This window comes from Eptatretus burgeri, chromosome 4 (assembly GCF_056783735.1).
Source record: "Eptatretus burgeri isolate ZD-2024b chromosome 4, Ebu_testis_v1, whole genome shotgun sequence".
Taxonomy (NCBI): domain Eukaryota; kingdom Metazoa; phylum Chordata; class Myxini; order Myxiniformes; family Myxinidae; genus Eptatretus; species Eptatretus burgeri.
The window spans coordinates 2,579,712-2,593,017 of NC_140964.1; the positions used below are offsets into that span (position 1 = coordinate 2,579,712).

The following is a 13,306-nucleotide window of genomic DNA, read 5'->3' on the forward strand; positions in this document are numbered from 1 at the left end:
ATAGCTGTACAGCTTGGTGATGTGTGTGTGACAGTACGTCCAGTTTAACGTCCATCTGAGGGACGGCGCGCGCGCGCGCGCGCACACACACACACACACACACACACACACACACACACACACACACACACACACACACACACACACACACACACACACACACACACACACACACACACACCGATTAATCACACTGCATGTGAAACACCAGGATGACAGTTTATACTTGGGTCGGGATTCAAACCCAGGCGAGAGAGCTTATAGGTGAGTGTGCGATGGGACACCCAGTTTAACATCCATCCAAGGGATGGCACGTCCATTGATTAATCAGCCTGCCTGCAGCAGATGTACGTTCTCTCCGATGCTCACTCTGCCAACGATTTGGGCACACATAAAAACGTTGGTTACATTTGATGACTCTGATTTGCATCAAACTTGGTAGGTAATAAGAAAACGACAGGTAAATTAATGTTTTCAATTTTGACCAGATACAAGTCATTGTTAAATAAATGGACAGACTTGATCTCCGTGAGCTTCGTTTAAATGGCCCGGGTTCTTCACGCTCCCAAATTAACAATATTTGTTCTCGAACTCTATTGTGAACAGGAAAGGAGAAAGGAAAGTGTTATAGTTGCTATGATAAGTTTACTATTGAAAAACGGTCGCATAAAAGGTGAAGAAAAACTCGATAGTTTTTCGTTCTAAATTACACACAAACACCTGACTGCGACCACCTTCGCCCAGCAGATAGTACCAACCAAGATGGTGTCCGGTAGCTACACCACGCTCTGTGTGTTGTGAATGGCAATGAGTATTCTATGTATTTTCAGTTCAGTGCCCCCCCCCCCAAACCCTTTGCCACTACCTCCAGGTGTTTCTCGATGGTGTAAATTTTTTGAATAAACTAGTACTTCTTGATTAAACTGCCAAATCAATTATTACACGTTGTTGTATTCGTGCAACAGAAGTTACTTTGATGATTTTAAAAATACAAAAATAACAACTTTAATATTGACGCGTGCTTGCTGCAAACCTGCTCCGTGCTGATGATGGTCAGTGGACCCCCAGTTATTGTCTGGCCTCGTAATCTGGCCCTTTGTGTTAGGGTGCATGTTTGGTGACCACGTGCTTCCGCCTTGGGGCTTTATTACATGTGTGTACCCGTAAGTCCTCCATTTACGTTGGGGATGCGTTCCTGGAAAACATGATGTTCAACGAAACGACGTAAATCAACCTTATTTTACCATTGACCGAATAATAATGTTACGGCTGTGGAAATTCGCATTGTGAATCTCAGGTGAGATATCTTCATAGGTACATGTGTAGTTAGCCCAAACCCATTGTATAGAGGGAATTTATGTGAGTCATCCGGGCTGCGACGCTTTGAGTTAGTCATTTTTTCTTTCTCTATTGTTATTTTCAACCATTAAGCCGCCAACAACGCAAACAGCCACCACTACCCTTACCTTCACAACTCCATCCCGCAAACATCGCTTCACCGCCGTTCCCAAACGACACTATAACCATCAAACCACCACTGAAAACCCTCCACCACCTTCGCCTCTCTCCTTCACAACCAACAACCGCACCACCTGTGAACACTGAACGTCGGGCTGTCTCGAGCCCGTTCGGCGATTGGTGCCGAACGCACCGAACCGCGAGCGCGAATAGCGGCCTTTCCGAGGGGAAATTCGGATCAGAAACACTTCACGCCCACTTCTCCTCCGTCCAATTGGCGAGCGCGGGGCGGCTTGGCCCCACCTCCAAGCGTGTGTATGTGAAGTCCGTATATGCCAATTTTAGGATCAGGAGAGGTTCACGCCCATTTTTGCCCGACCAATGGCTGACCGGGGGGGGGGGCGGCGTGGCCCTGCCTCCGATCGCGTTCTGATCTTAAAATTAGCATATTGGCTGCTCGTGCCGCCTATAAAAAGGCGAGCACAAGGCGAATTGGGCAGGAGAGTTGGGTTTTGGAGTTGCTTGGACAGTGTCATCGAGAGGTTGCTCTTGGGGACAAGGAGCGTGCATTGGTGGAGTGGAGTCGATTGCGCGCGGTGGAACTGCAAGCAAGGGAGCTCGGGTCCGAGGCCAGGAAGGACGGCGGTCTGCGACGAGGTTGCGGTGTGGGGGATCACTCGTCTCGTCGCGGGACCCAAGCCAGCCAGCCACTCCACTCCCCCAGGGCATCAACAATTCCCCCTTTCCCCCGTGCTGAGATGGTGCAAAAGGGGGCCCCGTTCCCACCCCACTCCAAACGTGGTGCCAAAGAAACCCGCCAAGGAGCACGGAGTCGGGGCACAGCGGCGCGGCCACATTTGCGGCTTGCCCGCCCACCAACGCGTCACGAGGACGCGGGTAAGACCTCCCCGGTCTCGCGGACCTGGCCGCTCCTCCAGGTCACGCGCACATTTGGCCTGCAGGCCTGTCTGCCTCCTTGTCTGTGAGGGTGGCTTCTTTCCTTTGCTTTTGTGTAAATGTGTGTTGGTGCCATCTGTAAAGTAAAACTGTATAAGTGTTGCCGTGTGTACGTGTATAGTCGGTTGTAGCTCTTACATTTGCTTTATGTGCATTTTGATTCTGTATGGCTGTATATACGTGCTTGTCTGTGTGTGTGTGTAAATAAAATGCTTGCTTGTTGAACTGTGCCCGTTTCGCTTCGTCTCCTTCCTTTTAATTGACTCTCCATCCTGCTTCACGTAAAGGGTTCGTAGTGGGTGCAAAACGCCCGGTAAATAATCTGAACCGTCCAGGTCGACGATAACACCGCTCGGTTATCCCGATAGTACGAAACGGGCCGCCCAAGCGGCTCGTGTCCGGAGTCGACCTGCGGCGAGGTACGATCGCCCGGTTTACCATCCGCGTGGGTACTTGGGTAGGTTGAGTTTGGCGAACAACCCTATCCTACGCGGGTGGCCGATTGGCACGATTGTGGTGAGGTTGAAAGGCCCACCCGTGACTAGTTTCCGGCGTTGGCCGAGAGGGTCACGACAGAATTGTCCGTCCAGTGGGTGACGTGCCGCAATTTGAGTTACGCGGCCGCCCGCACGCCTGTGGGCGTGAATTCGCAACAATAACTATTTAGGATACGTTCCTGGGGTAGGGCATCTTTTGGTCAAAATGTGCACAAAAAAATTAAACAAGTACCTAAAAAAACGTCATAACAGGTTCCAACGATGTGTACACTGTTGAACCCATCAGCTTGCTGAACCCTCACCGTCCTTGCTGAACCCTCACCGTCCTTGCTGAACAAGTCCTGAAATAGTGATTTTCCTTTTTTCCTGTGTCACCATCAAACTCAATGGCACCTTCCGTTGACCTTTACCTCTGATCCAAACACTCAACAATATCTCCATATAATCCATCACCTTATCTCTACCTTTTTGAATGAGAACATCCTCTTATTTAGCTCCCCGAAGTTATTTGTGTGCCCTTTGCTTTCCTTCAATTGTTTTCTTTAAAAATTCCATCTTTCTATTTGAAAAACAACTATGTGATGAATCGATGCATTTTAAGTCGAATTGTGTTCCCTAATTCATCGGTGACGTTCCAGTGAAACAACATAAATAATGAGCAATGTAAATAGAGGACTCGCTGTACTACCGTCGTTGGACAAGCTTTGTGGGATTGTGCACTTTGGCCGTGGGACGAAGATGCATGTCCCGAACTTTGTGAAAATGTTTGATTTTTTTTTTTTCCTTCTTTTCACTGAAAAAGCCGCCGTCACGAGATGATAGCCAGTGGTTCCCAAACAAAAAACGTTTGTGGTACGACCACGTATTTTGTCCATGTGAGCTTGGAGGTACGTATTTTTGTGATGAGTATGTGTATGAGCATGAGCTTTCGGCCAACGTGCATGTGTATTTTGATTGACGAGCTTCTTTTGACCGTGCACTTTAGTCTTGGGGCTGAGGTACATTTGCTTAGCTATTTTATGATGATATTTTTGTTTTTCTAAACCTTCAATTCAACAAAGCCATTTCGATAGAGATGACTGCCAATGAGCCGGAAACGTGCCCATGGATTTATTCCTATCCCAAGGGGTCTTTCAGACATTGCTTCGAAAGCTTGAAGTTACATTTCATCCTTAATATGTAGTGTTGTACTTGAGGGGGTGCCCAGGGGTGGAGGGGTGGGGGGGATACCCGGCGCTGCCCCGGGGGTGGGGGGGAATCTCGGCATTACCCAGCCGAGTTAGCTTTTCCTGGCGGTGGTTTCAAGATGTTTTGAACATTGAAAATCTATAGAGTTATTGACCTCATGGTGGTGACCTTTTTTTGTGGGCCGGTGGCAGCACACCCAATATACACTTCATAGCAACCTTTGGTGACCTCAAAACAGATGTCAAGGCCAACGTACCTTCATCCAAAATTTGGGGCCTCGAGGTGCTACGGTTTGACCGTGAAAGAATAACATACAAAGCACGAAAACAAACAAACACTTGAAAATATTTATAAGATGTCTTATACTTACGTGTTTATAGTATATACAGGAAGTGGACAAAAAATGGAAACACCAATGTAAAGTCATTTAATCGGGCGTCGGACCACACGTGCGGCCAGTGTGGCATGTATGTGTCATGGTGTGGAGTCCACCAGCGTCAGGAATTCTGCAGGAGGGATGCGGCACCATTCTTCCACGAGAAAGTTAATCAACTCCCACCTGTTTGATGGAGGTCAAAGTTGCTGACTCGGGCGTCATTTCGGAATATCCCATAAATGTTCGATTGGGTTTGGATCTGGTGACTGAGAAGGCCATGACATATTGAGAACATCAGTGTCATGCTCATCAAACCTTTGGGCGACCACACGTGCTCTGCTGATGGGGCATTGGCAGGGGGCCTCCTCTTGCAGCCATGCTAACCATAATTATAGGTAACCAGGCCTGTGCAGCATTTTTAGCTTATCCAGAATTCCAAATAAGGTATTGTCATCGTGCTCCATCTGTCTGAATGTCCATCCGTCTCCTATTTTGACTTCTCCGGCGAAACAGCAAGGCCGATCTGGCTGTAATTTGACAGCAACATTCTGCTCCCGACTGGTAATGGGGATTGCAAAGCTCGTTCTGGTCATGCGACTTTAAGTAGGCGAAAATGGCGGCCATGCAAATTTCTTCAAAAATCCTATTCTCCAGACCCCCCCCCCCCCAGTCAGAATGCTTCCAAATTAGGGTTACATCCTTGGACCAGGGCCCAGCTAAGCTCCAGGTCCAGTGGTCATATTTTAACACATGACCTGAAGTATGCTGGGGATGTTATTTACTAAAGTAAAACATGGGCCACACCTGTGTGGAAGCCGTTGCTTTGTTGTCCTCATTTACCCAGGTGTTTTCATTTTTTTCCCCACCAACTGTAGATTAAAATGCAACTCCAGCTTGGTCTATGTAAAACACTAAAATGCTCAATGTTAAATGTAGTGTCAGCTGGTACATGGCATACCGTAGTATCAGTCAGCCTCAAGTCTTCTAAAGCCCACATGTCATGATGAGTCTGAGTGGCATCTCTGTTTCCCTTTCCCGCAGCTTGTTATGGCATTGTTCACGTACCGACGGGTCCTTGGTTCTGCCGCAAGTGTGAGTCTCAGGAACGAGCTGCCAGGGTGGTAAGAAGCACCGCCATTCGGGTGTACATGTCACAAAACCCCAATTTTACATAATCTACTTGCTTCACCTCCAGATTGAACCGTATGCTTTGTTAGTTTTATTATTATTATTATTATTATTATTATTATTATTATTTTTGTTTCAACAACCTGCTCATCGATTATGCAAGTATTCTTTCGATTATGGGATTCATGGGTAATATGATGCTTTTCACCCACAGAGATGTGAATTGTGTCCTCATAAGGATGGAGCTCTGAAGAGAACGGACAATGGAGGTGATTTGAATCATTTAGAATGACATGTTCTATCGTGCCAGGTGCTCTTTCTCTCCTTCTTTCCTCCTTCCGTTCCCTTGTCTATCCTGCATGTCGTTTTCTTTTTCACCTTCGTTTCTTCGCAATTTTCCTCTTGCTCGAATGCGATGCAAGTCAAGAACTTTGAGGCCGGCTGTCAACGGTTCATTCTTCATGTCGTTCTTTCGTTTCCCTCATTGTTGAATTTTTTATTGATCCATTCGGATGCGGTGTTTGTGTCCGAGTGCCGCTTCGGTTGTTTTTTTCCTTTTGCTGTTTGTTATTTGAATGTTTGTTTCTTACCCAACCGTTACGATTTGTCAACTGAGAGACTATCCTTAAAGTTCACGGCATCCGTCACACACTGCTGTGGAGGAATAAAAAAACATTAAGTTGGATTTTTCTTTATGCCCATTGTTACTTTTTGAAAAAAAAAGAATTTGTTTGTTATTATCAGTGTTGGCAGCGAATGTTGCTGCCTATTGTGATTTGTCGTCAGATATGAAAGCCAATGCAATGGCAATGTGTGCACAGGCTGGGCACACGTTGTATGCGCGCTGTACATCCCAGAAGTACAGTTTGCCAACGTATCTACCATGGAGCCCATCGTGCTGCAGTATGTTCCTCATGAGCGGTACAACAAGGTATGTGGCGGTCATTTCCTCCACTTCCAACAAAAAAAATTTCCTCCACTGCCGTCTCCTCTTCGGTCTCGGCCCCGCCCCCCCCCCTCCCCTGCTCTGTCTGCAATTTGTCTCCACCACATTTCTTCAGGGCGTTGAAAGTCAGCCAACAACCCCCTTCTGGTAAAACTACCAAAATCACGAATCGCTGCTCACCTTCACTCTTTCATTCCTCTTTTTTCCCACCTTTGGAATAAACTCCCTCACTCTGTTCAATCCCATTCTTCCCTCCAGGCCTTCAAAACAGCTGTTCACCACCACGTCTTATCATCCCCCATCCAAATTCTCGATCTTTTCTACCCCCGTTAGTCCACCTCAAACCCACCTCCTTCAAATTCCCTGCTTTCCTTCCTGAAAGTCCCTGTAATATCCATCTTGTATACCTCATGTTCCCCACCCCTTCCCTCTCCCTTCCTCAGATCTCCGAATGTCTCTGTTCCCCACTGTTTTGTCCTTCCCACTCCCGCCCCTCTTGTCTCATGCCCCCCTTGCTGTGTGTTGTGTGTTAGCTCTCATACGAGCCTCGACAAGGTATACCAAAAAAAAAAAATGTTTCCCTTACCTGCGGCCTGGTTTTCTACGTTTCTCCTTACCTGATCCATGAATGCGGTCACCTTTCAGACTTGCTACATCTGTGAGGAGCAGGGTCGAGAGAGCAAGGCGGCCACTGGGGCATGTATGACGTGCAACAAGCATGGCTGCCGGCAAGCCTTCCACGTGACCTGGTGAGGTGATACAGTCGCAGGTCTGGGTGTGCAATTTGTTCCTTTGTCGTAAGCAAATTATTTTCAGGCTTTAGCAATCATGGTTTTGGTTGATTTGGGATGTTTGTGCTTCAAACATTTGTGGAGTTACCGAAGATGAATTTATATGTTCCAAAATGTTAATAATTTCCATTTATTTATTTCTTTTATTTACCTTTTTTAATGGCAAGTAGTTTGATACATTCAAAAACCTTATCCTAATGTTTCAAATGAAAAGAATTTAAGAAGTTATGGAGAAGGAGATGCAAATGGAGACATTTAACTTTTCTGTCGACGATAGACTTCAGCTCAGTGGTTTTTCTACTCCCACAAGAGCCATTGGTTTGTTCGCCTTACCTGTTGCTGAAGGGATGGGAGACGTTGGGGAAGCGTGAACTGCATGTCTGTGTGTCAATGAGATGGTGTCCATGCACAGATCTACTTTAATATAGATCATTCATTCTCAGATCTACTGTAATCTATATACCTTGGCAAGGCACTGCATTATCAAATCGTCTGCCTTGTTACCTCCACTACTGAAGTTGTATGGAAGTTATGTTTTCACCTGTTATTTTTTTTGTTGTTTTTTTCCGAATGTTTTTCACATTTGTGTCTTCGCCCTTGAGATTTTGGTTCAGGTCTGGATTCGGATCCAGGATATCCGTGAGCTGTAAAACGTATACTGTCCAGCCTGGCGGAGGTATGCACTCTACCTAGTGCTGTTCTCATTAACTCCGTCAGCGAAGGTGGACGGAGGTTAGGTTTTCACCCCTGTTTGTCTGTCTGTGAGGTGAGCAGGATATTTCAAAAAGTAATGAACAGATTCAGCGAAATTTGGTGGACAGTTTGGGTATCTGCCAAGGAGGAATTGATTAAATTTTGGTGAAGATCGGGATCCAGATATTAGAATTTTCAAGTGATTCTTCACCATTGATGGATCGGGCCAAAATGATACATAGCACGATATCTCAAAAAGTTATGGACTGATTCAGACGAAACTTGGTGCATAGGTTGGGTGTGTGAGAAGGACGAATTGATTCGATTTTGCTGAAGATCCGGATCGCAATGGGAGAATTTTAAAATATTTAAAGTGATTCTTCATAATTGAGAGATTGGGCCAAAAACGATGTGCAGTGCAAGGTGATATTTCCAAAAGTTGTGGATGGGTTCTGACAACTTGGTCGATGAGTTGGGTTGGTGACGAGAACAAGCCAATTAGATTTCGATTCAGGTCCGGATGCAGATCAGGCCTATCGGTGGGATACAAAACGTAAACTGTTCAGCCTGGCGGAGGTATGCGCTCTCCCGAGTGTCGTTCTCGTTCCATTTTCATTCTTGAGTGGTATCATGTTGTGCCTATTGCCTAACGATGATTCTGCTGACATCATTTGCACCCTATTTTCATCCGATGCAAAAGGCATGGTTTAATGTGGGTGCAATGAGGCATGGCAATAGGGCTTTGAAAAGACCACTTTCCACACCTATTTCTATGAACCTGCAAAATAAAAAAATATTAAAAATGCTATAATAAGCTAGTGATTATTGTATGTTTGAAAATGATAATATTGTTGCAGTTCTGTAAAACCAGCTCTCCTAGGCAATGGCAAACAACATATAGTGATCCCAAGAGAGTTATTTCATTAGTATCTGTTTTCGATAACCCTTCCTTGATGTCTCATGGGTTGAAAGGACAAAATGCGCTGCGAGGGCTTTTAGGCCGATCTTGTATCCCATTCTTTATTCTCTTATCTATTTTATTTTACTTTATTTCACACACGACCTGCTTTCCTTCATGCATGCATGCCACAGAGCAGACCGCACAGCCACAGCCTCATTTACATATACCGCAACATCCCCGTTCGAACTGTACGCCATTCCTCAATGGACATTTCATTCCAACCTTTGCCATATTTGGGCCCCAACACTGCAACATTCCTGCAACAACCATAACGCCTTCCCAAAATTCCCCACGACATCAGACCACAACCCAAGCTCGTCTCCACTCACTATTGACTTCACAATCTCGACGACCGCCATCACCATCACGAACTTGCCGCACTGTAACCGCTACACTACACTGCTGCCATCGCTCAACCACAGTCATGATTAACGACCACCACCACCTTTAGGGACCAGCGGGGACGAGGAGACACGCTCACGGACAGGGTGCGCAATCACCCCATGCTGTTCTGGGAGCTCCGTTGCGTGGCAAAGTGTGAAGCAAATGGGGCCATTTCCGGTGGGAAATCCTCGCCGGAGGTCAACACAGTGGTTCGAGTCCATGCGTCAATGAGGGTGCAGGGAAACACCCATCACTCTACCTGTTCCGCTCTCAAGTGCTGCCCCCGCTGGAAAATTAGAGACCACTCCGATCTGGCCAGTTCTCTTCTTCTCTTCTTCTTTTCTCTTCTTCTTTTCTCTTCTTCTCTTCTCTTCTTCTCTTCTTCTCTTCTTCTCTTCTTCTCTCGTCTGGCCCGCCCACCCGCCCTTCTCGAATCTGGCCCAGCCTTTCTTGTTCCTGGTGTCACGGAGTGGTGGAACGGAAAGGCAGACACCAGACTGAGCGCCACCTCAGTCCGTTAAACAATTACACGTACAGATCTCTTTACACTCACGTTAAGTCTTCCTCTCACGCGCTCTTTCCTTTGTTTCCAAAACCCCCTGACACATCTTTGCACCTTCCTCTCTGCCTCATCTGCCAATCATTTGCATCTCCCCACTCACGCACCATAACACCCCCAGTTTTCTTCCTTCCTCCCCCTCCTAAGCGACTGGGTTGCATTGGTGCATCACTGCGCCAGGTACAGAGAGGTTGTTCACACCTCAACATTTCTCTCGTCTCTCTTGCCACTATAATTCCCTCGGGTGTGTGTCTGATGGTGCCTGTCGTGTTTGTGTAAAGTTAAGATTGGAATAGCTTTGCCCTGTGTCTTTGTTTTGTGAATAATTGCCTTTCTTTTCCCGCACCTCATCAATCCTTGCTTTCCCCTGCTGTACACATTGCTTTGCTTGTATTAAACCTTTTATTGTGCCACATGACCTTTCCTCGCCCTTGCTTTGTGAACAAGAAAAAGAGCGATCAGAGATTGCAAACCCTCGCCAGGACTTCTTTTAAGTGGTGTATTTTTATAGGTTTTCGTGTAAATCCAATATGACTGCCAAACCATGTAACCTATGCCGTCATAGGTATGACTTTTGTTTCTCATGGATAGGCGGTCATTTGTGTGAAGTGTTTGCCTCTATATTTTCAGCCATTTCAGAGAAGAAGATTTTTGAAAGTTTAAAAAAAAACAAACAAACAAAAAAATTGCTGCCGATCACATGACTGATGACATCATCAAAAAAAAATTTATGGACCATTTTATCCCTAGATTGCCCTCAAAATTTTTTAGACTGATCGGATGTAGCGTTCTACATATGCAATTATGATGTCATAATGAAGGCACAGATGATGTCAGAAAAATACCAAACTCATTCCCCATGAGGAGTACTTGCTATGTGCCACTGGTACACCCATGGTTTGGGGAGCACTTGTGTAAAGTTTCCCTCTTTGTCTAGCACTCTAGCCGTTCTGGAGAAGATTTTTATCGGTTTTTGGTTAAATTCAATATGGCTGCCAAATCATGTGACCTATGATGTCATAATTATCATCAAAACATTCGACATGAGTAGTCACACCAATGGTGAAAATTTCTTCTCAATCCGATGAGCAGTTGCGGAGAAAAACACGAAAGTTCTGTGCGGACAAACAGACAGACTACAAAAAGATGGACCCAAATGTAAAACCCTCTCCGAATCCTTTGGTGATGGTAATATAATAAATTTCTTGGATTATAAATGTCCTCAGCTCGTTCTGTCTTTTCCTCCATTGTAGTACAGGCATTTTAGCAGAAATAATTGGTCAAACTCCCACAAATTGCAACAAAAGCAAACTCAACAGATTTTGATTCCTGGATATGTCCTCAGTGACAGAAAAAAAAGTGCTAAGGGATCCTCCGGGGAGAAAGTCCTGAAATCATGGAAATCCAATATGGCCGCCACCCGGCTTCGGGGAAAAAGAAAATTGTAAAGATTGATATTTAATATGTAAATATATGTTTTTCTCCATTCTAATTGTTTCTAGTTATGGTCAGTATTTTGATATACAAGAATAATTATTAAAAAAAAAAAGTGAAATGTATTGAGGGTAAAATAAAAAAATTATAGCCTTTTTTTTTGTCCAAAAATGTCAATTTTCTGTCCCGAAAAAAAAAAAAAATTTACTTGATACTGATTTTGGCTCCTGGACAAAAAAAAGCCAATGTCACCCGCAGGGTGAGCCGTATCTTGCCAAAAGGTGACCACGTGTGACTTCTTTAAGGTCACACTGAGGTGAACAGAGCTGCTATCCACCAGGAGCGACTCCTTGAGGAATATCTGCCGACGAGAGATTCCGATGAGAATCGTTCTACAGAGTAACCATGAAAAATATGCTTTTGCCTCATAACGTCACCAAATGACGACATAATGTCTCAAGCTTGACATATCTAGAAAGCACTCATCGAGGTGTTCAATTTGAGGTACTACACGATATGGTTCCTAAAACTTGAAAATTTGACCTTGGGGTCAAATATGTTTGACCTCAGGCGCTAACCATGAAGGTCAAAGCCGATCGCCACCAAAAATTAATCAGCTGAGCGCCAGACCATGAACTATATTCCCATGAAGTTTGAAGACGATCCAATCAAAATTACTCAAAAATAAGGGTTTCGTCGACTCCCCTGATTTGCGACAGTGACCTTGACCTTGACCTTCAAAATTTTGTGCACTGAAAGGGACCTCTATAGGCCTCTGATATGCGAAGTTACAAAAATTTCCAATGATAACTGCTCTGCAGAATTTTTTTATACGTGATTACAGACAAAAAAAAAATCAAACATACAAGCTGACTAACATATCTTGCAAAAACTTTGTTTTGTCAAGATAAAAAGAAACGTTGAAGACACAAGATGAAATCAAGTCTATGGCAATACAATATAATTATCTAAATCATTGAAACATGACAAAATTCACAATTCCACTCGGGGCAATCACATCTGCCTGACGAAGGTTTCGAAATGAAAATGAAAATTCACATGAAACTCAGAAACTACATTCATTATACACTTACTATACATGTTGAGAAAAATCAAGCGTATTAAAGTTAGAACTCGACAATGTCGTCATCATCCTCATCATTGTCACATGGAGTGTTTGTGCAGCCTGAGTCCCTGCAGTTTCCACAAGCTGGAGTGCACTCAATGTTGTGTTCTTGCATGTGCATCTCATGGTGCTACATTCAGCCTGGCAGTTGCACCTAATGACACGTAACATCTTTTCAGGAGCTGGAGCTATTGATGTCTGAAGTGGCACAAAACCCTCGTCACACTTCTGCCAACCCCAGTCTGTCGGAAGAAGTTCATCTGCACATCCCTTCCATTCTTGGACTTGCAGATACACGCGCAGGCTGTGATACTTTGCTGCTTCTGATGTTGGTGGTAACGTCTGTGGTTGCACATGAGAGGAGCTCCAAGCCACCTTGTCCCAGTACCGCTGATACCGGAGGGTGTCCAGGGTGTCAGTTGACTTTCCGTTGTAGATTATCACCAATGTTTTTTCTCCTGCATCTGCCACATCAGATACGGAAGCTGGATATGTATCAAAAACCTTGGCCTGCTCACGGAATGTGTTGTTTGCTTTGAACTTTTTGAGGGAAGCTCCCTTTCCAATCCCATGAAGATGGGATGTCATGTCGCACCCAAGAACTGCATGTATAAACAGTATGTGCTTGCATATGTCTGTACCAATCATTTTCTTTGTAGCCTTGATGTTCCAGATGCGAGGCTTCTTCGTGTTCTTCTTTGGCTCGGGACAAAAGAAGAGGTCATGGGATTCTAAGCTTGCATGGTAGTATAGGAGAGCGAGGAGGTCTGTGTCATCACCAACTAACACAGTGTTGGTGACAGTCGCA

The 13,306-nt window shown here is 45.0% G+C and overlaps 1 protein-coding gene across 4 annotated transcripts in view; it reads left to right on the plus strand.

The window, feature by feature from the left end:
- Window positions 1–13,306, plus strand: part of MLLT10 (MLLT10 histone lysine methyltransferase DOT1L cofactor) — a 99,526-nt gene that overhangs the window by 20,292 nt on the left and 65,928 nt on the right. For all 4 annotated transcript variants that reach the window (XM_085876678.1, XM_085876677.1, XM_085876679.1 and 1 more), the window contains exons 2-5: window positions 5,518–5,597; window positions 5,819–5,873; window positions 6,426–6,535; window positions 7,196–7,299. In XM_085876678.1, coding sequence (XP_085732804.1) covers window positions 5,518–5,597; window positions 5,819–5,873; window positions 6,426–6,535; window positions 7,196–7,299 — 349 coding nt within the window. The remainder of the gene's footprint in view (window positions 1–5,517; window positions 5,598–5,818; window positions 5,874–6,425; window positions 6,536–7,195; window positions 7,300–13,306) is intronic.